Source organism: Peromyscus maniculatus, chromosome 1 (genome assembly GCF_049852395.1).
Source record: "Peromyscus maniculatus bairdii isolate BWxNUB_F1_BW_parent chromosome 1, HU_Pman_BW_mat_3.1, whole genome shotgun sequence".
NCBI lineage: Eukaryota > Metazoa > Chordata > Mammalia > Rodentia > Cricetidae > Peromyscus > Peromyscus maniculatus.
The window spans coordinates 99,534,135-99,561,165 of NC_134852.1; the positions used below are offsets into that span (position 1 = coordinate 99,534,135).

The 27,031-nt window shown below is 38.6% G+C and overlaps 1 protein-coding gene across 1 annotated transcript in view; it reads left to right on the forward strand.

The window, feature by feature from the left end:
- Positions 1–27,031, forward strand: part of Rab38 (RAB38, member RAS oncogene family) — a 67,606-nt gene that overhangs the window by 17,717 nt on the left and 22,858 nt on the right. Inside the window, exon 2 of the mRNA XM_006985673.3 lies at positions 5,257–5,537. Coding sequence (XP_006985735.1) covers positions 5,257–5,537 — 281 coding nt within the window. The remainder of the gene's footprint in view (positions 1–5,256; positions 5,538–27,031) is intronic.

The window sequence follows — 27,031 nt, forward strand, 5'->3', positions numbered from 1 at the left end:
TTCAATATTTTATTCTATATAAGAAAATTGATGCATACCTATTTTTGTTCTGGTTTATATAATTTTATGATCAATTGTAAATAAAGATTTGGGGCTTATAAAATAAAAATCCATCCATCGTTAGTCTCTGCCTACAGAAATCACTAGTGGACATAATTAAAGGTAATAGGATTTTTCTCACTTTTTGTCTCTGCTGAAGTACCTATAATAGTGTTTTGCCTTAAATTCTGAACACTGTTTATAGAAATTATATCATATTTCTATTATGTTTTCAGCATAATATAGAAATTTTGACTGTTGAGTGCTTAGTCTATGTTAATGCATTCCATCTGCACAAAACTGGTCTTCTACGTCTTAGAGACACTTTCCAGATGAGAAGGGCTTAATTGAGAAAGCATAAGAAACTTGCCAGTACTCATTAGGAAGATTTTCAGAGCAAAACTGATTCTGGCCAACTGCAACTAATTCCCAAACCAATCTATTCTTTAAAAGAAAATGATTTTCTTCAATACCAGGCTCATTTCTTTGTCTAATGGGTTGCAGACTCCTTAATGGAGAGACTGTTTGGTTCACTGTTATATTGTGAGGACACAGACCAGAGCCTGGCACAGATTCTAAAGATCCCCAGCAAGAATCTGTAAAATTGGATTGAGTTGGCTCTTTCTGGAACATAAATCTGGAGTCAAGTTAGCTCAAGAGTGTGGTTTAGAAGCTGAAAGTACTTGATGTTGGTGGATAACATGGCTTTGGAATCAGGCAGCTGAGGTTTGAATTCTGACTTTGCAAACTCACCATCTGTTTTAATTGAGCAAACTACACAGATGTTCCCATTCTCAATTTTCTCATTTTAAACTAGGGATAGTGGTTGGGAACATAGTCCTGTGGTAGAGTTACTTACCTAACACTCCTAATATAGATTTGATCCTAATCTCCATAGCATGAATAATGATAAGAAACTAAACAGTGAAGATAATAATTATACTTTCATGGTCATTTGTATAAATTATATTTTTGATGGGATGTAAACATATAGAGTATACTAACTAGTTTTATTACATTTGATAGAAATAGATTTTGGATATTTCCTTATAATACTACATACTTTAATTGTTAATCCGTCTTTCCACTAAAATATTAACTCCCAAGAACACAGATTTTTAACATCATTGCATGTCAAGTGTTCAGAGCACTATAGCTCAGTACAATGACCTGTGTTGATTCAAATATTCTGTATTGTCATCATATAATGTAACAGCCACTAAATATAGTGGTTATTAAAAAAATTTGCTCTCTTTAAGAATTTAAAAAATGAGTACATAAAGCTGGTTGATGGTGGCGCATGCCTTTAATTCCAGCACTCGGGAGGCAGAGGCAGGTGGATCTCTGTTGAGTTTGAGGCCAACCTGGTCTACAGAGCAAGATCCAGGAAAGGTGCAAAGCTACACAGAGAAACTCTGTCTCGAAAAACAAACAAACAAACAAACAAAAAAATGAGTACATAAAGTAATGGACTTTATTATTGATTTTAGCTGAATGTTGTTTTTAATCCATCAGTTGACCTATTTCTTTTCGATTGGTAAGTTGAGTCTGTTTGCATTTCAGGTTGTTGCTGAGAGGGATTTGATATTCTCATGCTTTTCTTTGGCTGTTGGTTCTTCCTCCTGCCTGTTCATTTTGGGGTTTTCTGCTTTACTGTGTTGTACATGATTGATCCCTGACCAATTCTCCATCTTTTATCTATTCCTAAAACAAATTGTATTATTTCCTGTGTGCTCACTGATGAATCTGTTTCTTCTTTCACTGTGTAGTTTCCCTTTTTAACCTCGTTTGCGCTGTTGGCCTGATTGTCTTAAGTAACTTAATTTGTTCTTATCTTGAAATGGTTTTTAATTGTCTGTCAATTTTAAGAGATGACTTTCTTGTGTATAGCAATTTTTTTTTTTTGCTTTAGGGGCTTAAAACATAGCATTTCATGCTTACATGGCTTTTCTTTTTAATAACTCAACCTATATTGTAAAGCACTTGCAAGTAAAAGATGGTATGCAATGAGATTAGTAAGACCCAAAATCTATAAATCTCAATGAACATATTAGAATAATATTAGAATAGCAATTCTGAAGTGATGAAGCTTCACACTGGGTCTGAAGGTTGCTGATGTGAGAGCTGATGTTATTCTGATATATTTGTCTATGTAATGAGTTGACATGTTTAACTTTCAGCTTTCAATGTTCTTTTGGGTTTTGTTTTTTGGTAACTTTGACATTTCAGCAGGTATATTCTGGTGAATTCTTCTCTAGTCATATCTATTTGAAGGTTCTAAATGCCTCTTACGTTTAAATATCTCTCCAGGTATGGGAAAATTTCTCTTATAATTTAATATATTTTCTATTTCTCTAGGCTTTACCAGATCCATTTTGTACCTCATGGATTCTTAGATTCTGTATCTTGAACACATCCAATAGTTCTTGGGAGTTTTTATCATGTTCATTAATTTCATCTTTACATAAGTGAATTTGTTATTTTCCCAGCTCTGTCCTTTGTTCCTGAATAGAATCTTCTGCTTGGGATTCTCTGTTGAACATACTTCTCACTGTTCTTTATTTGATTGATTTTGTTCTTTAATTTCTAAAATTTCTATTTGGTTCTCTTTTTGGAGTTTCAATATCCTTTCTGAAATTGTTCTCCGAGTACTTGATATTTGAATTTCTTCTCCAAGTTACTGTTTTATCTACTTTAGTATCTTTGTTGTCCAGGTTCCGATTTCCTTACTTCATTCATATGCTTTCTTCAGCTTTCATTGTAGTCTCTAATCTTTTTTTTTTTTTAACATAGGACTCTGAGCTCTTTCTCTAGCATTTTTTGAATCTCATTATCTTTGGTTTCTAGTATTGAAGAGTTGGGAGCTTGTGGAAATGTCAGAGTGGATTGTTTCATACATTTGTACTTCACACTTCTGTTAAATTAGAGGTATTCTCAGCTTTTATTTTTTTCCTATTTTTTCTATTGTTTTTATTTTTTTATGTTTGTTCCCTGGTGATCTGTTTTTACTTAGGTTTATGTTCTAGAATGTTGTTTAGAGGGGAAACCAACCACAGTCTCAGATTTAATAGTAATATCAATCTTAATGTTCAGAAGAAGATAATTTGTTCTCTTGCTTAAGTTCTGATAGAATTCAGAGACAGGGCTTCTCGGGTACTTGTTAAAGGACTATATTTTGTAATGCCTTTAGAGGTAAAGGTATCAATATTTAAGAGTGAGGTAAAGAGAGAGTGTGGAAGAGGGAAAGATAGAATAATAAGAAGGAAAATTATATGAAATATAATTATGAGAATTACCAGAGAAAATATTTTAGAGTAGGTATAGAGAAAGGAAGGACAGTTATAAAAGCTTTAAAAAAAACCCTGAGATCCAGGTTTAAACAATTAATTTATAAAAGTGTAAATAATGATGATGATGATGATAATAGCTCTTCAGTGAAATAGAAGAAGGCATTATGAGTACTAGTTGGGAAGATATGGTTTCTTCTTCACCTTGTATTGTCTTTTGAACCAGTCTTCATAGGTGGGTAGGGAAGATTTATAGTGTCAAAAATTCAAACAAGGTATGTCAGTTTGTCCTTTCAAGTGAGGAAAAAAATGTATAGCTGAAGTCCACTTTCTGCCAAGTTTCCAGTCTGTGACACCTGCTGTCCCTTTATAACTTTGTCTCTGGTGATTTGAAGATCATTCTTTTTGTCAGAACTTTCTGTGATTGAGATTGTGAAGGAGTTTGGGAGACCTGCCCCTTGTTTACCTTTTATGGAGTCTATCTGAATACCATACCAAGTTTCATAGCTTATCTAGGCAGTGGCAGGAGTATAGGTTGAGGACTCTTGAAAGGTTTCAACTTCAGGTTCACACTCCTGATGCTCTCTTCAGCCTGTTCTGCTTGAAGCTTTGTTGCACCCATCAGGACACTGCACTAAGTTCCACTCTCAAGGTCCTTTGAGCTTTAGTTCATTCAGGCAAAGGGCAGGAGTGGGTGTAAGAGTGCTGAGCTCCTCTCAGCTTTACACACCTCTGCCACACTTCCTCCACCTCCGCAGCTGGCTGTACTCTGGCCATCTTTCCCTGAAATATATGTCCACCCTCTAGTTTCTAAAATCAGGACTGTCTCTCTCTAACTCTTACATTGTTGGTTGCCTGTGAACCCTCTTCCAAGGTAGCTACAGTTGAATTTGCCAGGGTACATACAGACAGTGTGGCTTGGCTGGAGTGTTGTCTGCTTTGTGGGCAAAAAAATCTACCAAAGTATATTTCTGTTTTCCGTAGCTCTTTCTCTTATAGGAACAGGATCTATTGCTTTTTATAGTAATTTTTTTTTCAATCCAATCTCACAGACAGAGCTTCTTGTTTTGTTTTTTGTTTGTTTGTCTTTGTTTTTTGTGGGGGTTTTTGTTTTTGTTTTTGTTTGAGAAAGGATTTGTCTGTGTAACAGCTCTGACTGTCCTGGAACTGCTTTGTAACAAGGTTGGCCTCGAACTCATAAAGATATGCCTGCTTATGCCTTCCTAGAGTGCTGGGATTAAAGGTGTGAGCCACCAGCAACTGGCTCAGACACAGCTTCTAATCTGTCATCTTACCCTGAATTTCAAAGAAGACTTTATGTAGTTACTGAATATTTGAAATGTAGCTAACTACTGTGACTCGTAGACTGAATTTCAAATTTTATTCATCATTAATTAATTTAATGTAAATAATCACATACACCTACTAAGATACTATATAAGCAGATTTATAGAATATTACATACTACACAGTACTTTCTCAATAAATATTTCATAATTTTCACAGTTATTTACTTTTATATGCATGTGTTTGAACACACAAACACACACATACAAATACACATGCACACGTACTATAGCACACTTGTGTAGGTCAGAGGATAAGCTGTAGGAGTCTTTCTTCTCTGTTTTGCATGTAGGGTCTGGGGACTGAATACATGTCTAGGGCTAAGCAGCAAGAGCCTTTAACTGCTGAGCCATCTCACAGACCCAGTATACAAAACCCCATGTTTTTAAATGAAAGATTCCCTTCTGGCTGTAAAGATTAACTAACACAGCTACATAATTGTATATTTATCCACTCCAAATTAGCAATAGAACTCTCTATTGCATCATCTTTTCATTTTGAAGGCCCCATGAATCTCTAGTGTAGTGTGTAATTATGATTCCAATTTTAAAAACTCTCTGAATTCTGTTCTTTTTGGTGATAGGTCAAGAAAGATTTGGAAACATGACAAGAGTCTATTACCGAGAAGCGATGGGAGCATTTATCGTCTTCGATGTCACCAGGCCAGCCACATTTGAAGCAGTAGCAAAGTGGAAAAATGATTTGGACTCAAAGTTAACTCTCCCTAATGGTAAGCCAGTGTCAGTGGTTTTATTGGCCAACAAATGTGACCAGGGGAAGGATGTGCTTGTGAACAATGGACTCAAGATGGACCAGTTCTGCAAGGAGCATGGTTTCGTAGGATGGTTTGAAACTTCAGCCAAGGTAAGGCCACATTAAACAATAAGTCTAATAGACTAAGATTCACAAAGAGCCCAGCACATAACCATTATCATTATCATAGATTACTGTGATATTTCTGCCCAAAGATACAGTTTGCAAATTGCTTTATGCTCTGTCTCATAGCAAGGTAATGAGAGGGTGGGAAAGAAATTACTACCTATTATTTAAGATGATTATGACTAAGGAAGGAAAACCACTTGTACATGGCCATACTGATAATAGTTTATAAACATCCACAACTTTTGTGAGCTAGCTATACAGTGGTGTGTTTCACAAGCATTCTTGTACTGTGCACAACTCTTATGAGCTCACTATATACCAAGTGTGTTTCACACGCATTCTTGTGCTTAGTCCTTACAAGATCCTATAATTTCATAGGAAATGAAAGAAATGGATGTGACATTCTGTGTCATTGCCTTATTCTTAAATTCACACTGTGACTGTTAAATCCATTCACCTGCATGTCTGGAGCTACACTTTGTCATATGAATGAAGTAATGACAATGATATAGGACCACCATGTTGGGAATACTGAAATGATAGGGTAAGAAAGGGAATAGTACAAATGTGGAGTAATTAGCATAGCTTGGTACTGCTGATTCTCCTGGGAGACTGGGAAGTACCAGGAAGTGGGAGCCTAGGCAAGGCTGCAAGACCCAGCATCCTTTGTGGTACAAAAAGGCATTACACTTAAAATTGGGCCTTTCACTGATCTCTGATTTGTTAGTACAAGTTTTCTTTTCTATGCTCACTCTCAGCTCCCTTTTTGGTTTATATTTTAAATCTCAATCTTAAAAGAAAATATCATTGAACATAAATTTATTTCATTCATTTTACTTTTAATTGGCATATAATATAACACAAGTTTATGACACACACTGTACTGCCTTGACTCATTTATTCATTGGATGATAGTCAATGTAGGACACTTAGCATATTCATCACCTTATCTTGTTATAGTTTTCTGTGTGAATTTAAATATATCTTTTAGATCATTAGGATTTCAATCTGTATACTTTTTGTCATGGCTGTTCTACTTTTGTTAATTAGTTTAAAACAAATATTTAGATATTTGTGAAGGCCAAGCATTAATACTTGTTTGGGATTCAGGTGTGTATAAGACAGGTATTGTCTCTTTACTTATGGAGTTCATATGTAGACTTCATTATAGACATTTGTACACGTCCCCAGAAAATTGTGGGTGAAATTTCTTCAATAGCCATCATTTAAAGTGGGTTGGGGGTGTTCTATTACATAGTACTCTGACTATAAATATGATAAATATTGTATATCTTAAATATAGCTATATATGTTAAAATAGGGAGAATAATACATTTCATTAAACAGGTTTACTTTGATTTCAACCTTACCTGGATTCCTATGGGAAAATGACCTTCCTCAAGATCAGTGGCTAAAGGAATAGAAAAGAAAAAGCTTGTTTGAGAGTATCTCTGAAGTGTAAACCCAGCAGGATTAAGTTGCCGCTTAACTCACAAAATGAGAAAATGGGGAAGGGAGTTGGTAGTCTCTGATGGGGTTCTACCTGAAACATTGTCTATTATATTGATTTCCAGGACACTCTTATTACCTGAACCACCTACATACTGCCTTGAAGCTTTCCTGTGTGTAGAGGTTATTGTCCCCCAGTTCCCAGTGTTGTCTTTTTAAAAAGGCTCTCCTGTTCCAGAGCACGTCTCCAGTTCTTTTAATCCTTAATTGCCTATTTCTTATTATTCTTCCCTTGGTTCTTGATTAACTTACAGAAGTTTCACAACTACAGTCTTTCCCTGGATGTTAGCTTGGATTTTCTTTTTCATTCCAAAATATAAGCTAACTTACTCACTCTTTTTCCCCAAGTCATACACTCCACCTTAATATCTTCTGCATTTTCCTTCAGATTTTTTCTTTCTTCCTTCCTTGCTTCCTTGCTTCCTTGCTCCCTTCCTTCCTTCCTTCCTTCCTTCCTTCCTTCCTTCCTTCCTTCCTTCCTTCCTTCCTTCCTTCCTCCCTTCCTTCCTTTCTTTTTCTTTCTTTTTTAAACTCATCAGCTAGGCATAAGGAGACATAGGGTTCTGGATTACTTTTTGTAGCTATGGGTAAACTGGACCAAATGATTTCTATGGAGAAGTGGTCTTTTATTACTCTTTCATTGCATTAAAAACCATCAAGTATTTCTTACTTACCAGTCAAGAATTCTGTGAGTGAAACTGCTAAAGCTTATAAAACAGACATAATTTTGTCTTCATAGAGAGCCATAGCGCAGCATAAGTAAAACCTATAGTGTGCTGAGTAGTGATTGACAACTAATAAGAAGAAAGAGAGGAGGCTACGAGCTATGGGGAGGGTTGGAATTACTTTGGGGCCTAAGAACTTTCTTAACTTCGTTTTCCTCACTTCACTCTGACGTTCTTGGTTCATTCACTGCAGTGCCAAACTGTGTATGTTTGAGAACACCATGCTCATTAACTTAAGGTCTGGCTGACCCTCCCACTTAAGGACTGCATTTCTAATCCTTCAAGTTCCCACTAGTGTTAAGTCTGAAGAGAGGCTGTGGACAAGTGTGGGAGAGCAGGGCATGGAATTTCACAGCAATATGTCCATGAGAGTACAAGACCTTGTGGTGAACCATGGATCCACACTGTACTTCCCTCTTTTCTGTAAACAATGCAGTTGGAGTTGCCCTTCTGAGTGTCCTCAAGCAAACGGCTGACTGCCACTGGGTTAACTTTCCCCAGCAGTATTAGGAACCTCTGAAATAATAAGCATCATGGACACAGTGAAGTACCAAGCTGCTCACAGATCTGAGATAAAGGTCTGCTAACTTTTGAGTACAGCATTGCACTCTTTAAGAAGCTGAGCCCCAGGTTAGACTGCTTTGGTTCCTGAGATGACAGCATTTGGGAACAGCAAACAGTTCCTTCTTTGATTGCATTTGGGGTCAGGGGACATGTCGAGTAGAAAGCGTTTTTATAAAGGAAATCTTTAAACAGTTAAAGATCTCTTGCATGACATCATAATCAGCTGGCAATGAACATCTGATTTCCATTCTTCTCCTTTTACATTTCCAGAACTACTAAGGAGCCAAAACCACACGCTCTGGCTTACCCTTATGGACACTTCCTGTTACAGATCCTGTGGAAAGCAGCAGCGGCAGCCTTGCCCTTTCTTAAATGAAACTAGAGCTTGTGATTGAAACCACTGTCTGCCCTGCTGCTGACTCCATCCCTGAGTAGGACTTCCTGTCTTAGCCTTCCATTTTCTGTAGCAACTTTGTGTTATTATTATTGCTGGAACAATATGGTAGCCCCTGGCTGACTAACAAATTTTAAAATGAAAACAATATATATCTTTATTGTGGTACATCTATCTCTTTTTATACTAAATTCAAAGGAAAGACAAATGACCTTTACTAAATCAGATTTTCTGTGCAGCCTGCCTGAATGGATTCTCTAGGTAGCATATGATTGTTTGCTCAAATGTCTCAGTTTCCCCCAAACATTCCTGGTTTATGCTTGCAATTTTAAAATAATTATTAAAATTTCCTACACTTATATTTGTACATTGCTCAGGAGCCCAGTCTATCTTACTCTTTCAATTTACTCTAACAATGAATGTTTTATGCTTTCCTGTGGTCATAGATAATCTTCTTAATGTGCTTTCATACTAAAAGTTTGGGGTCCTGCCATCTGGGCTCATCTCAAGTGTTGACTGAACCCTACTACCTGCTAACAGCTAATAGGTTCACCTGGTGCGTTACTGGTGCCTTTTATCTGAGTCTTCCCTCTTACAGCTTTGTGATTTGCTTTCTCTCCACCTTCTAAAGTTGTTGTAGTCATTGTGAAAATGTATTTGGATTTCTCAGATGCATTAAATCTGATTCTACTATATCATACACACACACACACACACACACACACACACACACACACACACACACACACACACACTCCTCCTGATTGTTACCGTAGCCCAGCAGCTAGTCTGGTTTTTACTTTCTGTGTTTGTCTCTGAGACACACAGAGCTGCACTCTGTTGAGAGAAGTCCTCCTGTATCTTAGCCCCTGCCCCCACTCACTTCCTATTGCTCTTCAAGTGTAGTGCTTCAGGTGCAGTTGTGTTCACAAGTAGGACATTAGGTGCCGACAGTGTAGCCGGGAAATAATGAAGCATGTTGTACCTGTGTAGTACTGAGATGAGTCGAATCCACAGAGGAAAACCTGCAGTGTCTTCATTCTTGTTTTCCTTTAGCTCAAGCCCCATTTCTGACAAATTTCCTCAACTATTTCTATTCTGTGTATAGTGGCTCTCTAGACCCACATCTCCAAGAGTGCTCTAGGATCAATAGGTACATTGGGAAGCAATTATTTTAAATTAAATCTCCCAAATTTGGCTTAAAAGTAAATATGCCTGTGGATGCCTTCTGCTCAGAGAATGAATGTGCTTGACTGTACACCTTCTGAGATGGTGCGACTTATTGTAGTAGAAGAATGGACATTTTACACCGCAGCGGTTTTTGGAATTTTAGTAAGTACTAAACATTTATTATCTTTAGGGATTTTTTTTAGCTCACCTATGCAAAAAAATTCTATAAATCTTTTGTTTTGTTTTGTTTTGCTTTGCTTTGCTTTTCTTCCTTCCTTCCTTTTTTCTTTCTTTTCTTTCTTTCTTTCTTTCTTTCTTTCTTTCTTTCTTTCTTTCTTCCTTCCTTCCTTTCTTCTTTCTTTCTTTCTTTCTTTCTTTCTTTCTTTCTTTCTTTCTTTCTTTCTTTCTTTCTTTCTTTCTTTCTTCCTCTCTCTCTCTCTCTCTCTCTCTCTCTCTCTCTCTCTCTTTCTTTCTTTCTTTTCTTTCACTTTTGAGACAAGTCTTGCACTTCCTAGGCTGGCCTCAAACTCACTGTGTAGCCAAGGCTGACCTTATAGTGTTGATCTCTCTGCCACTAAGTCCTGGGATTCCAAGCATGTGCCCACAGATTTCATGAGTTGATACAAATTAGACTGAACTCTAAGCTTTGCATAGTCTTGACAAGCACACTTTAATATGCTATTTATAACAGTTTTATTACTTTTATCTGTTTTGGTGTGTGTATCTTGACACACGTCCAAGAATAACCTTTGCAAAGGAGCAGGTCTTTCCTTTCACCATGTGAGTTCCAGGAATGGAAGGTTGTCAGACTTGACAGCAAGCACCACTACCCATGAAACCATCCCACTTCTTCATATTTTTTCTCAGTTGCTTCTTCTGGAAGTAGGACAGGAAGCACCTCTAACCATTGAGCCATCTCTCCAACCCTTGAGGTTACTATGTACAAAGATTTTTGTGTAAGAACCCACTCAATTATTTGTAAGACTTAATGGGGTAGGCGTTATTATCATTCAAAAGAAATAAAAATTGAGGCATAGGTGACCACCGAAAGTTGCCTAGTTATTTTATTTCTTTATTTTAATACACATTTCTTTATATCTAATTATAGTGTATTTTAAAATTTAAGGTGTGGCCTGTAGTCTGATGCTCTGTCATAACACGCAGCAGGGTTTTTTTTCCTGTTTCTTCTATTAGACAACTGTATCGAGTGGCAGTTCCTAAGTGTTTTGCCCCATGTAAAACAGAGCAGTGGGAATGATAGCCTAGAATTATGTTGTTGTTGTTGTTGTAAAGGGAAAGTTTTCTGTGTGTTTCATTAAATTTAGTGAGCTCTTTTATTATTTTTAAGCTATTCAGAAGCTGGCATAGAAAGCAGTTAAGACTGGCGAGTTTTCTGGAAGCCTTTTCAAGGGTAGTCTCACACATCATTTATTTTACAGGCATGTAGAAAATAAACAGTTATAAAACTTGCATTTATACAAACTGGAATTGCATAGATAATTGCACTTGGGTAGGGATAAATAGTTACTCTAATTTCCTTTTTAATGAGTTGAGCATAACACATTATTTTAAAAATCTTTTTCTATTAAATCAAGTAATAAGCCATCTCTGATTCTTTCTAGTTTTCAAATGTCAAAATGTGAAAAAAAGAAACCTTGATAGTCCCTTGTGTATTCATTGATGAGCACAATTTGTATCGGGTGACTTCTTTCAGGATCTGTGTTTTGAATGGTGTACCCTAAGAACATAGTGTGTTGAAAGAAACATTATTTTTTTTTAACAAGGTCCTAAGGAAAATACAACAGTTTACACACTCAGCTCCCATGGATTTCGATGGAGTTAGAGGATGCAGCTAGACTGACTTCTCTGGCCATAGCTTTTAACCTGGTCATACATTTTACTCTGCATTTTTAGTTCTTCTGGTTGGAGCTGTTAGAACTTGGGAACATAAAAGAATGAGACCCATTTGAAATATAAAGTCAAAGTGAAGTTAGAAGGTATAATTTAAAGGAGATTATGGGTATGTTTAATAGTCGTGATTGGTTTCATAATGACTACCAGTCTGTATTACCATCATCTGAATAATTATTTCTGACAGAGTCTTAATGCCTTACTTGAGAAATGGAAATCTTTTCCTGAGTTTGAGAGTGGCTTATGCCCTAGTCACAAACTCAAGCTACCCATCTGCTTACAGATCAGCATAAATTAATAATAACACTTCCATTTTTACCTAATTAGTTCTCTAAATATACTCTGGCTATGTGCTTACAGTTCACTAGATAGCCTAACATCCCATTTCAGGATAGTAGAAAAAGACTATAAGCAAATATAAACCATGGTTTGGTGATTAGAAGGCACAGTATTGTACCTGTCACTCTGTCTTTCATATTTCTTGATTTTATAATTCAGACTTCCAACCTTTACTTTTTCCACATTTAGAAAACTATAATATCTCATCTTGAGACTTGTTCAGGGGAGCCCAGTTTAAGTACCATTGCTGTGGAATATCTTTCTGTATGCTGTGAATGTGTGTTGCTCTGATTAGTTGATAAATAAAGCACTTATTGGCCAGTAGCCAGGCAGGAAGTTAGGCAGGATAAGCAGACAAGGAGAATTCTGGGAAGAGGAAGGCTGAGTCAGGATTGGCCAGACAGGCACAGAGGAAGCAAGATGTGAAGGCAGACTGGAAAAAAGGTACCAAGCCACATGCTAAACATAGATAAGAAATATGGGTTAATTTAAATGGAAGAGCTAGTGAATAATAAGCCTGAGCAAATGGCCAAGCAGTTGTATTAAGCTTTTCTGTGATTATTTTATAAAAAGCTGTATGACTGTGGGTGAGTGATTTGTCCCAACCGCGGGCCAGGCGGGACACAGAAAAACTTCCGACTATATGCCATATGCTGAAACTCATCCTGAACAGGGGTTGTTTTTTATTTATTTACTGCCAAGATCAATAATCTCCAATAAGGTCCATTTATTAATGATTAATATTCAGACAACTTAGCAAGTGTCAGTAAACTTTGACCCATGGGCAAAATACAAGCCCCTTCTGTATTAACCTAAGCTTCTATTAGAGCAGAGCTGTTCTCCTGGTTTACAGGTTACTGATGGCTCCTGTACTGTTCAAGTACAGAGGCCCTGTAACCTGCACATCTAAGTTACACAGAGGCCTTGTAGACTGCAAACCCTGAACTGTTCAATATCTGTCCCTTTTTAAAGTTTGCCATGGAGTTTTATTATAAAAACAGCTTCTCTTATCAAAGTATTATGGGTTTACATAAAATACTTTACTATTGATTTCCTTCAAACAAGTTTGTAAATAAGCTGGTGTTAGTTTTCTGTTTTGCAGATGAGGACATTAAAGTTTAAAGTAGAAAGTGTAAATGACTAGCCACAGTACTCATGCTTAGCATGTAAGAAAGGTGAGATTTCAATGCAGGTATCTCATCAGCGCAGCTTAATCACCCAAGCACCACATTTTGCTACCTTGTAGCTTTCCCCGATTGTGGCCATCTATAATAACTACTTACTGAGGAACTGACACTTGCAGTTGTAAAGTCTGAGCCTGTTTTCCAGAAGATTAGGGTCTAATGAGAGGACACATGCAATGAAAATAGGCCTTTCTTTCACCATGACAAAATGCCTGACAGAAATACCGTGGAAGAAAGAGAGGTCTACATAGATTTCTCAGTCCATGGTTTCAGAAGTTTCAATCCATGGTTCTTTGACTGAGGTGAGGGCAACATCATGTGAATCAGAAAAAGACAGGAGCAAGGATAGACTGGGTAAGATCAGGGGAAAAGGAAAAAGAGAGAAAAAAGGGACTAGGAAAGAGAGAGTGAGGCTAAGAAGAAGGGGAAACATGGATAAGAAGTATTCTTTTAGGGTACATCCCTGTAGCTAGAGTTTTCATGCCTGGCCCACAGGACAAATCTCTCTCACCTGCCAGTCCCACAGCCACTCAGACCCAACCAAGTAAACACAGAGACTTATATTGCTTACAAACTGTATGGCCGTGGTAGGCTTCTTGCTAACTCTTCTTATATCTTAAATTAACTCATTTCTATAAATCTATACCTTGCCATGTGGCTCGTGGCTTACTGGCTTCTTCACATGCGGCTTGCCATGGTGGCAGCTGGCAGTGTCTCTTTCTGTGTTCCTGTTCTTTCTTTTTTCCTCTCTGTTAGTCCCGCCTATACTTCCTGCCTAGCCACTGGCCAGTCAGTGTTTTATTTATTGACCAATCAGAACAACACATTTGCCATATAGAACATCCCACAGCACATCCCTCATGACCTACTTAACCTAAGTATATCCCAACTTTGAGAACTTCTACTACCTCCTAATAATGCCATCAAATTATGAATTAGGCTGGAGATTTACCTCAGTGTCAAAGCATTTACCCAACAAATACAGGTCTCTGGGTTCAGTCCCTAGTTCAAACAAATAAATAAATAATTAAAATCCAGACATTATGGGGAAAGAGAGTCTAAATTGGAGGTCTCCATCATGTCCCTTCCCTAGGAGAATGGGTAACCCCCTGCAAAGAGGGAGAGGAAAGATTATAGGAATCAGAGGGGGTGTAGGACACCAGGAGAGCATGGCCCAGTGAATCAACTAAGCAGGGTGGCAAGGTGGGCTTTCTTGGGTCTGCATCAAGTCCTCTGCATACATATTATGGCTGTTAGCTTAGTGTTTTTGTGGGAATCTTACTAGTGGGAGCAGGTATATCTTTAACTCTTTTGCCTGCTCTTGAGACTTTTCCTCCTATTGGGTTCCCTTGTCCAGCCTGAATATGAGGGCCCTTTGCCTCATCTTATTGTACTTTGTTTTTTCCTATTTGACTGTTGTCTCTTGGAGGCTTGCTGTTTTCTGAAGAGGAAATAGGGGTGGTGGATCTGGGGGAGAGGAAATGTGAGGGTTAGCTGGGAAAAATAGAGGAAGGGGAAACTGTGGTCAGGATGTATTTTATGAGGGAAGAATCTATTTTCAATAAAAAATACATTGTAAAAAAAAAACTTCTTGCAGTGGGTTACAATTTATACAACTGGTCAATATGCAGAGAATTTGGAGTGCTCAGCCCTAATTGGGACATCTCTATTACTCCTCTTCCTCTTGTGACTCGGAGTCATTGCAGAAGATGGAATAGAAAGACTTTAAAAGATAGAGATAGTGGGTAACTACAGCAAAATAATATTTTCTGAACACAAAAAAGCAGTTGGACATATGGACTCAGGTTGTGTCAGCATGTACAAGACCTATGTAAGGATCGAGCCAGACCAAATCTCAGCAAGGAGAGGGAAAGTGGGCATGAAGTCTTACTTCCAGTTGAGAATCTGTTGGCAATTGATGGCTTCTGGGAAAGGAAGTGTCAGTTTTCTTCAGGGATTCGTCTCTTGAGTGGCTAACTGTACCCCAGTCGACGTCCTTACACCCCATGTATGTACAGACAGTACTAAGTGGACTCAATGTTTGTGGTGGTTTGAAAGAAATTGGCCACCAAAGGGAGTGGCACTATCAGGAAGTGTGGCCTTGTTGGACGAGGTGTCACTGTGGAGGTGTGCTTTGAGTTCTCATATATGCTCAAGCCACCCCCAGTGAACCAGACCACTTCCTATTGCCTGTAAGTCAAGATGTGGTACTCTCAGCTCTTTCTCCAGCACCACATCTGCCTGCATGCCACCATGTTGCACCATGATGATAATGGACTAAACCTATGAAAATGTAAGACACCCCAATTAAATGTTTGTCCTTTATAAGAGTTGCCATGGTCATGGTGTCTCTTTATAGTGACATAGACCTTAACTAAGGCAGTGCTTTTAGCATTAATTTTTTTTAATGAACACTTGGAATTTGGAGAGAATAGGGCAGATGTGGGCCATAGATGAAGGATTAGAGTGGTAGGAATGGGGAATGAACTTGACCAAAAATGTTATATTCAAGTATGAAATTTTCAAACACCATACATAAGACATAAATAACACTTCTCCATGCAATCACTGTACCTGGATTCCAAAGGCTTTTCTGAAAATCCTGTTAATCAAATCATGGAATTCTCTGTAGCTACTCCCTTAGTGCCTTGAATTTCTTAAGTCTTCTTTGAAACACATTCAGAATGCAAGAGTATGATTTGTGGGGAGAACTTAGTATCAGAATTGGGGAGGAGAGAATGGGGGAGCTCCTTTAAGCAAAACTCAAAGAACTTTCCCAGAGACCTTGGTAGATGGTCCCACTGCCTCCATCCTTCGCCTGAGAGATATATTGTATGGGTGTAGAGATTGTTCTTGTGGGAATGAATTCACTGTGGGAAAGGGAACAAAAGTTATATGCTAATGAGCTTATCTAGAGGAAGGCTGGAGTTAACAGGATCTGTAAGAAGTGGATTATTTTTTGTTTTGTTTGCATGCGTGTTATGTGCATGTGTATATGTGTGTTCACAAGATGTGGCTGCACAAGTGTGAGGGAGTGCATATGCATGTGTGCACATGCATGTGGAAGCCTAGAATCACTATCAAGTGTCTTTTTTACAATCACTTCCCATCTTATTTATTGAGTCGGGGTCTCTCTCTGACTCCAGCTAGTCTCATTAATCAACTTGCCTAGAGGATCCCCTGTTTCTGTCACTCAGGTGCCAGGATTGCAAGGGGCTCATTATACCTGCCAAGCTTTTATGTGGGTTTGGAGATCTGAACTCCATTCCTTATGATTGCAAGGCGAAGTGCTTTATCCACTGATCTATCTCCCTACACACTCAACATTTTATTTTGCACTCTCCTTTAATCATTTCCCAAATCTACATCATACTTATTTCAGTAGCTTTTTTTTTTTTTAAGAAAATAAGAGCTATGCACCTCTTTTTGGAATTTCAAAGATTAAAGATCCTCCCAAAGCTCCACCTAGCTCAAGCTTCGTATGAAACACAAAATCACTACTTCATAAAACTGTAGGTAATAAGAACATCTCATAAAGCTCTGGGGTGTTAGGGATGAAAATACTGCTTCTGTGCCGCCAGGTGTAAGTTATAACTAAATTTTGAACTCTAGACTCCACCAGTAGAGCACATTGGTCATCATCCTCATTCAAGAGATGATTAAATACAACAATTTGCGAATGGATTCTTGTTTCTGTCTGGATATCTACCTCCAGGCATGAATTTTTTTCCACTCTTTAGATTTCCATCTCTTTATAGATCTGTGCCTTCATACCACCCAGAGATCGCAAAACTGATGTGTCTAGACTGCGGTGCATTTCTACAAATACCATCATCTTGTTTGGATATTAGCTAACTTCACATAGAGCTAGCAAAACTAATCTTTACTATAACATCTTACTCATCCTTTAGGATCCTCTCTCCTGAACATCAAAAACTCCCATAGAGAGCCTCTTACCTGCTTCCCCAGAGCTTTGCTGTTTATTTATTTATTTATTTTTACTTCATCTCTTTCCATAATTATGCTGCATGACATGAAGTCTTCTCTTGGTCTTTGTACCCTTCTGCTTGGAAGAATCTACTTCCTACCTTTATGCACCTTGTTCTCTTCATTCAGGACTCAGTTTCATATCCAAGATTACTGACCACAGGTTATCTCTTCATTCACTTCAGACTTTATGTAGTAATCATTTCTTCTATAGTTTGGGCCTTACCCTCATCTGTGAGTGTCTCTGTTTGTCACCCAATACAATGTCTATTACAGAGAAGGTGATCGCTTTGTCAGAAGCTACTGAGTAGAAGAACATTGTTTACTGCCGTGCATTTCAAGACCACACCCCGAAGATTAGTCTACCGTATTATTCTCTCCCTGCCATTTATGGACAATTTCTATTTTTAGAGAACTCTGCAGAGGAGAAAAATTGAATTAATTCTGTGTTTTCCAAAAGGACTCTACAGTATGCAAGTCCTTTCATCTAGAAAGCTCTCCAGACACTTAGCACAGGAAGCAGATTGCTGCTGTGCCCTGCTGTGTGGATGGGGAATGGGATCAGAGGGGAGAAATGAAGGTGAAGGAGGCCTCCTCCTCCCTCAATGCCCTCCATCCTAAACTGGGATTGCAAACTCTGATAATGCTACTAGATAATCCAATAAGAACCTGACATTATGTGGTTTTTTTCTTTGAGTTTGTTTATATGGTGTATTACATTGATGGACTTTCGCATGTTGAACCACCCTTGCATCCCTGGGATGAAGACTACTTGATCATGGTGGATAATTGTTCTGATGTGTTCTTGGAGTCTGTTTGCCAGTATTTTATTGAGTATTTTTGCATCAATGTTCATGAGGGAGATCGGTCTGTAGTTCTCTTTCTTTGTTGCATCCTTGTTGGTTTAGGAATCAGGGTAATCGTAGCCTCATAGAAGGAGTTTGGTAATGTTCCTTCTGTTTCTATTATGTGGAACAATTTAGAGAGTATTGGTATTAACTCTTCTTTGAAGATCTGGTAGAATTCTGTGCTGAAACCATCTGGACCTGGGCTTTTTTTGGTTGGGAGACTTTTAATGACTGATTCTATTCCCTTAGGGGTTATTGGACTATTTAAATAGTTTATCTGGTCTTGATTTAACTTAGGTATGTGGTACCTATCCAGAAAAATGTCCATTTCTTTTAGGTTTTCCAGTTTTGTGAAGTAGAGGTTTTTGAAATATGACCTTATAATTCTCTGGATTTCCTCAATGTCTGTTGTTATGTCCCCCTTTTCATTTCTGATTTTGTTGATTTGGATTCTCTCTCTCTGTCTTTTGGTTAGTTTGGATAAGGGCTTGTCTATCCTGTTGATTTTCTCAAAGAACCAACTCTTTGTTTCATTAATTTTTCGTATTATTCTCTTAGTTTCTAATTTATTAATTTTACCTCCCACTTTGATAATTTCCTGGTGTCTATTCTTCCTGGGAGACTTTGCTTCTTCTTGTTCTAGAGCTTTCAGTTGTGCTGTTAAGTCATTAGTGTGGGATTTCTCCAACTTTTTTATGTGGGCATATAGTGCTATGAATTTCCCTCTTAGCACTGCTTTCATAGTGTCCTATAAGTTTGGGTATGTGGTGTCTTCATTTTCGTTGATCTCTAGGAAGTCTTTAATTTCTTTCTTTATTTCTTCCTTACCCCATTGGTGATTCAGTTGAGCATTATTCAGTTTCCATGAGATTGTAGGTTTTCTGTAGTTTTGTTGTTGTTGAAATCTAACTTTAAACCATGGTGGTCTGATAGAACACAGGAGGTTATTCCAATTGTTTTGTATCTGTTGAGATTTGCTTTTTGGCCAACTATGTGGTCGATTTTAGAGAAAGTTCCATGGGGTGCTGAGAAGAAGGTATATTCTTTTTTGTTAGGATGGAATGTTCTGTAGATATCTATTAGGTCCATTTGGGTGATGACATCAGTTAAGTCCTTTATTTCTCTGTTAAGTTTCGATTTGGGAGATCTGTCCAGTGGTGAAAGTGGGGTGTTAAGATCTCCCACTATTAATGTGTGGGGTTTTATATGTGGTTTAAGCTTTAGTAATATTTCTTTTACATATGTGGGTGCCCTTGTGTTTGGGGCATAAATGTTCAGAATTGAAACTTCATCTTGATGGATCTTTCCTGTAATGAGTATGTAATGCCCTTCGTGATCTCTTTTGACTGATTTTAGTTTGAAGTCTATTTTTTTTTTTTTTTGGATATCAGGATGTCTACAACCACTTGTTTCTTAAGACCATTTGATTGGAAAGTCTTTTCCCAGCCTTTTATTCTTAGGTAGTGTCTGTCTTTGAAAGGAAGAAGTCAAGCTTTCCCTATTTGCAGATGACATGATAGTATACTTGAGTGACCCCAAAGATTCCACCTAGGAACTGATAAAGCTTATAAACAACTTCAGCAACATAGCAGGATACAAGATCAACTCAAAAAAACCAGTAGCCCTCCTATATACAATGGACAAAGAAGCTGAGAAGGCAATTAGAGATACATCACCCTTTACAATAGCCACAAATGACATAAAAAACCTTGGGGTAACACTAACCAAGCAAGTGAAGGACCTATATGACAAGAACTTTAAGTCCCTGAAAAAAGAAATTGAAGAAGATGTCAGAAAATGGAAAGATCTCCCATGCTCATGGATAGGCAGGGTTAACATAGTAAAAATGGCAATCTTACCAAAAGCAATCTACAGATTCAATGCAATCCCCATCAAAATACCAACACAATTCTTCACAGACCTGGAAAGAATAATACTCAACTTCATATGGAAAAACAAAAAACCCAGGATAGCCAAAAGAATCCTGTACAATAAAACAACCTCTGGAGGCATCACAATCCCTGACTTCAAGCTCTACTATAGAGTACAGTAATAAAAACAGCTTGGTATTGGCATTAAAACCGACATGTGGACCAATGGAATCGAATTGAAGACCCTGACATTAACCCACACACCTATGAACATATAATTTTTGACAAAGAAGCCAAAAGTGTACAATGGAAAAAAGAAAGCATCTTCAACAAATGGTGCTAGCATAACTGGATGTCAGCGTGTAGAAGGCTGCAAATAGACCCATACCTGTCACCGTGCACAAAACTTAAGTCCAAGTGGATCAAGGACCTCAACATAAATCCAGCTACTCTGAACGTGCTAGAAGAGAAAGTAGGATGTAGTCTTGAACGCAATGGCATAGGAGATCACTTCCTAAATATAACACCAGCAGCACAGACACTGAGACAAACAATCGATCAATGGGACCTCTTGAAACTGAGAAGCTTTTGTAGAGCAAAGGATATGGTCAATAAGGCAAAGCAACAGCCTACAGAATGGGAAAAGATCTTCACCAACCCCACATGTGACAGAGGACTGATATCCAGAATATATAAGGAACTCAAGAAATTAGAAATCAAAATGACCAACAGTCCAATTGAGAAATGGGCTTTAGAACTAAACAGAGAATTCTCAACAGAGGAAACTCAAATGGCTGAAAGACATTTAAGGAATTGCTCAACATCCCTAATCATCAGGGAAATGCAAATCAGAACAACTCTGAGATACCACCTTACACCTGTCAGAATGGCTAAGATCAAAAACACTGAAGACACTTTATCCTGGAGAGGATGTGGAACTAGGGGAACTCTCCTCCACTGCTGTTGGGAATGCAAGCTTGTACAACCACTTTGGAAATCAATATGGCGCTTTCTTAGAAAATTGGGAATCAATCTCCCCCAAGATCCAGCTATACCACTCCTGGGCATATACCCAAGAAATGCTCAATCATACCACAAGAGCACTTGCTCAGCTATGTTTATATCAGCATTGTTTGTAATAGCCAAAACCTGGAAACAACCTAGATGCCCTTCAATTGAAGAATGGATAAATAAATTGTGGCACATATACACAATGGAATACTACTCAGCAGAGAAAAACAATGACATCATGAGGTTTGCAGACAAATGGATGGATCTAGAAAAAAATCATCCTGAGTGAGGTAACCCAGACTCAGAAAGACAAATATGGTATGTATTCACTCATAGAAGATGCTAGATGTGGAACAAGGATGACTGGACTGCTACTCACATCACCAGTGAGGCTACCTGGAAAACGGGACCCCAAGAAAAACACGGAGAAATGGCTGAGATCTACATGAACAGCCTGGACATGAGTGGGAGCAATGAAGGGCGAGAGTCGAGGGAACGAGATCGGGAGATCCTAGCTGGATCAAGAAAAGAGGGAGAACAAGGAATAGGAGACCATGGTAAATGAAGACCACATGAGAAAAGGAAGAAACAAAGAGCTAAAGAGGCCCACAGAAATCCACAAAGATACCCCCACAAAAGACTGCTGGCAATGGTCGAGAGACAGCCAGGACTGACCTACTCTGGTGATGGGATGGCCAAACACCCTAATAGTTGTGCCAGAAACCCCATCCCAGGACTGAGGAATCTGGATGCAGACATCCACGGCTAGGCCCCTGGTGGAGCTCTGGGAGTCTAATTAGTGAGAAAGAGAAGGGTTTATATGAGCGAGAATTGTTGAAACCAAGGTTGGATAAAGCACAGGGACAAATAGCCAAACAAATGGAAACACATGTACTATGAACCAAAGGCTGAGGGGCCCCCAACTGGATCAGGCGCTCTGAATAGGTGAGACAGTCGATTGGCTTGATCTGTTTGGGAGGCATCTAGGCAGTGGTACCAGGTCCTGGGCTCATTGAATGAGTTAGCTGTTTGAAACCTGGGACTTATGCAGGGATGCTTGGCTCAATCTGGGAGGAGGGCCTGGACCTGCCTGGACTGAGTCTATCAGGTAGATCCCAGTCCTCGGGGGAGACCTTGATCTGGAGGAGGTGGGGATGGGGGGTGGGCTGTGGGGAAGGGGAGGAGGGCAGGATGGGAGAGAACAAGGGAATCTGTGGCTATTATGTAGAACTGAATAGTATTGTAAAATAAAAAAAAATAAAATAAATAAATAAAAAAGAACCTGACATTAGTCCGTGGATCTGATCACCCAGGGTATTCTACATTTTCTCCTCACTGATTTTCTTTTGCAAGGTCTTTCTGGTACTGCCATTTATGGCATACAAAATGGCTATCATATTTGTCTGTTTTTACTAATAAAGAACAGAATTCTAAAAAAGCTTTATAAAATTTCTTTAAAAAGTTTGTTCATTCATTTATTTGTAGGTGTGCTTGCTTAACTGAGTTTCTATGAACTTCATGTATATAGGAGTTCGAGGAGGCCAAAAGTGGGACAGATCTCCCACTTTTGGAGATAAAGGCAATTGTGAGCCACAATGTGCATGCTAAGAACAGAATTCAGACCCTCTACAAGAGTAATAAGCATGCTAAGCCACCCCTAGAGCTCCAGGAAAGTTTTTCAATGATGTTTATTGAACATATCAGGCCTCATCTTCAGATCTAGGCCATTGATCTGCCCACTGACAGTGAATGAGTTTTGAAGAGGCTTTCACATCAGGGACATCTAAGGGGCTTATTGAAATTGTAGGTGCTTTGGTCTCATTTTTAGAAATAATTGTAGAAAAATGCAATTTTTTTTTGTTTTGGTAAATACTGCCTTAGTGACTTTGATTTGGAAACTAATTAACATCATTGTATTAGTGTTCATTCATTCATTCCTTCCCAAAGCATTCTGTGAATGTCTGCTGTGTTTGCAGGTGGGCCCTTTGCTAAGTGCTGAGACACTGAAAACTGAGGTCAGTGTCTCTTAATCAAAGAGCCCCCCCATCCCCTAGGGGAAAGCCCAGAAAACAACTTTGGTACAGTGTGAAGTTTGATGAAAAAAAAAAAAAAGTCCTCTCAATAAGAACTGTGAGAGAATTTGCTAGTAAAACTTCTACCCACATCGTGGCGAAGCACCTTGCTTTCTGCTTGATCCGGGTCACTAAGCCTAAGGAGGTGCTAAGGGAAGACTCAAGGGGAACTCAGGATAACTCCTTTTTCATGGGTGTAGAGTGGAGCCTTAGGAACCACATTAGGGACCCAGGGATTGTTGAAGGCGCTCAGACTTCTCATCTTAATGTCAAGTGTCTACGCAAGAGCATGTCGCTGCTACTCCAGAGTTATCTAACTTTACAAGTCCTTAGAAAATTGTCACTACAAGGCCACAGAGAATTCTGATATTAATGAAACTTTATAAACATGCATGTTTTTTTTTAAAGGGACTTTCTCCTAAGTTATTCATCCTACCAGCTCCTCACCAACCTTTACAAAGCACAAGTAGATGCTAGAGAAAGTAACTTATTTGCCTGGGATCATCTGTTTAGCTTATGGCAGAGTCTGAATTAGAATGCAGCTCTCTTTATCCAACCCTCATATTCCATGTTATTTTCCTCATTTCCAAAAATATAAATAGAAGTTTCCTATTATTTTGTCTTAGTAGGTGGTACACAGACAAACCTACATGTTGTCTGCTATATTTGGTGGCTTCCTGTCCATGTCCGTTTCCACTTCAATGACCCCAAATCTCTCCAGTGGTTCTGCCACTGCTTTTAGTTCAATCATAATTAATGACTCTATCTGATATAATTAAACATGACAACTTTATTTCCGTATGTAGTTTGTAATTTGGGATGATCCTCAGTGAAACTTTATTCCTTAGTGTTTTCAAAAATTCTCCCTCATGCTGATTATTCTGTTGAGAATAGCTTTGTTCTAGTAGGCTCCATCCCAGGCTCCTCTATTTCCCACTTCCTGTTTGTTTTGATTGCTCTGAAGACTCATCATACAGTTTGGAATTCTGGAACTTCGCTCTTCTCCTCTATGGGGTCACCTTTGCTCTTCCACTGTATGACTCACCCGCTCCCTGGTGCCCTGTGCTACGGCTCTATTTTATTGGAACACAGGCTTCTGAGATTGTTTAGGGAAAGCTGCATGGACATTTCTGATTCTGATAGCTTCAAGTAGGAGTTTTCTCAGCTTCACACAATTTTGGTTCTCTGGATGGGTATCAAATTTTACATTTAAAACTATTTCCCTTTGTTGCTGGACAGTCTTGCTCCACTGTTGCATAACACTCTGTGTTGCTGTGTAGAGGGCTCCTACCTTCTGATTCTTACCAGTTTATGTTGAAGATATTTTCCATTGTCTGTCAGGTTTCGGGGTCATATACTTAAGTCTGGTAATCTGTAATTTTACACATTATTGCTTTCTATGGCTGTTGCTCATTTATCTTCCTGGACTCCGAGTCCTTTAAACATAAACACTTATAGTCTAAAAAAAAAAATATTCCTTTGGTAGTTTTTCTACTCTTTTGTTGTTCTTTCCTTATGATTTTTTCTGATTTAGTATAACTTCATTTAAGCCTGTGAACTTTTCACTCTTCCACATAATTTCAATGCTTTTCAATCTTTTTTTATTGTATTCATTTTGATTAAACATTCTATTCTTTTATTATTAGGCTATTTGGACTATATGGGTATATTTGATTCAGACTCTAGATGTTGCCAATGTTGCTGGTATTTTAGATAGTAGAATGGAATGCTACATTCTTTCAGGCTGTCCCTCTGACTTTAGCTACCTTAATATGCAATTCTAGGGATGGTTGGATCCTGTGAACATGAAGTTTCTCTCATCTGTATCTCTCTCTACATGAACTTCAGACTATGCTATCTACATGCTAACCAACTCATTACCAATTTTCCATTACTTCCAAGTTTCTAAAATTATGTCAAGATCTCATAAATGCACATTTTTCTTATTCTAATCATTAAGATGCTATTTAATGTATTGTTACTCTCAGATGATTTTTTGCAGAATATTGGTAAAGAAAATAAATGGGCACATTTCCTTGTCCTGCCATACCTAACTGAAATGTGTGCATGTTCTTGTTTACTTGGTGATTGCTTTCTCACTCTAATCCTTGTTAATATATAACAATTATTGCAATTGAAAAATAGTATTTTTGTCCTAATTTTATAATGTGGGAAGTAAAGTGTAGCAGTGGATGAGTAAGTAGACTTTACTTCCAGTCATCCAGTTAGTATCCGAGCTGGGACTGAAATTCATGGCAATTGATTCACCAACATGCTCTCCTTGCCAGCTTCTTACTTAAAAAAAAATGGACAAAAGCTGTGCCTCCTCTGTCAGAACCAATGTCTCTCTCCTCTTTCTAAACCTGGCAAGGGTTTTCCTGTTTCAGGAGGGCTTCATTGTTAAGACCTGTTTGCTTTCTCCCTCCTTGTGCTACTTTATTGTTTTCTGTATTGACTTTGTTTGCCCCCTGTTTTGTGGTGCTTTGCCTTCTCGGATGGTGTCTTGTTTGCCATCTTTGAAGCATTCTTGATTTGTTGGTGACAGCCTTATCATCCTAAGGCCTTCCATTTCATCTCTGTCTGCTTCACTGCAAGTGAGATATTGATTTCTTGCAAGAGCCTGCTGAGATTGGGGGAAAATCAATATCCCATTAGACTTAAGTGAGGAGTAGCAGAGCTCCTCAGCCACCAGCCCACTGACCTGACATGCTGGGACAGTACTCAAAGGCTGGCTTAGCCTGCTGTGCCCAGTTATATCCTAAAACAATGAGAATGTCATAGGGAGAAGGAAGGTGGCCCAGTAGGGACAGGCAGCACTTTCCTATGCCCTGATAAATCTGAAAGAACACATCTGTGACTTCAAAAAGAGGTGAAAAATGTGGAATGGCGACAGACGATCACAGTAATTTTCGGACTGTAAGAGACTAGATAAAATATAGAAATACTGAATGGTAACTTTATGAGGGAATTCACAGCCGAACCCAGAACGCTGAAGAAAGCAGGAGGGAAAAGAGAGAATTGGGCTTGCGCCAAAAGAAAGCAATGGAAAATCTGTAGATGTGAAAGCAAAAGACCTGTAAGACCCGTAAAGAGGCTGCTGGGTGAGGATGCACCCACTGTCAGTCATGCTTCATTACTGCCTACAATGCTGGAGTAAGGAAGGAACAGATCCCAAGAGAAACTTTCCAATCAAGCTGCTCAGCAGGAATGGGGGGGGGTGCTTAGAGAGACAATGCCGCACCATGGTATCACTAGAACACCAAACCCTCATCTTCCCATTCACAGTGTGAGGCCCGGAGACCCTCATGGGAGCCAACCTAAACTCAAGCTTAGGAGAGCAAACTTATTCAAGCTAAGGCTAATGATGCTGACACGAGCAATCCAAGCATAAGCTGAGAATATAGGTAAATAGGGCCTGCCACATCAGAACCTTGGGTGCTGATATCTCCTCAGGGAAGTGTACCAGTCTTGCACATTAGTGGGTAAGGGACTCTGGGCAACACTTAATATGGATGTCTGGGAACTCCAGAAGGATGACCCACTCTTTCTGATGTTTGTGCAGAAGTCCAGCACAGACCAATGCTGACCAATCAAATATACCAGGTTTCATCTGGAGATACAAACAGAATGTCCCATCATCAATTTGCTCTAGAAAATACTTCATTGTGACACAAATGCTAAATATTCTTGTTAATAAAATACACCAGGGGTGAAAGATGAAAGATCAGAGGAATAGAACAAGCCAGCCACAAGTTCTTTCCACTAGGAAATCCTCAGCCCAAGAGAGCTACTTCATATATGCTCATGCCTTATATATCTTTCTGTGCCCTGCCATCTTACTTCCTCTCTCCACCCAGCTACACCACTTCCTCTTTCTGCCAAGCTCTATTT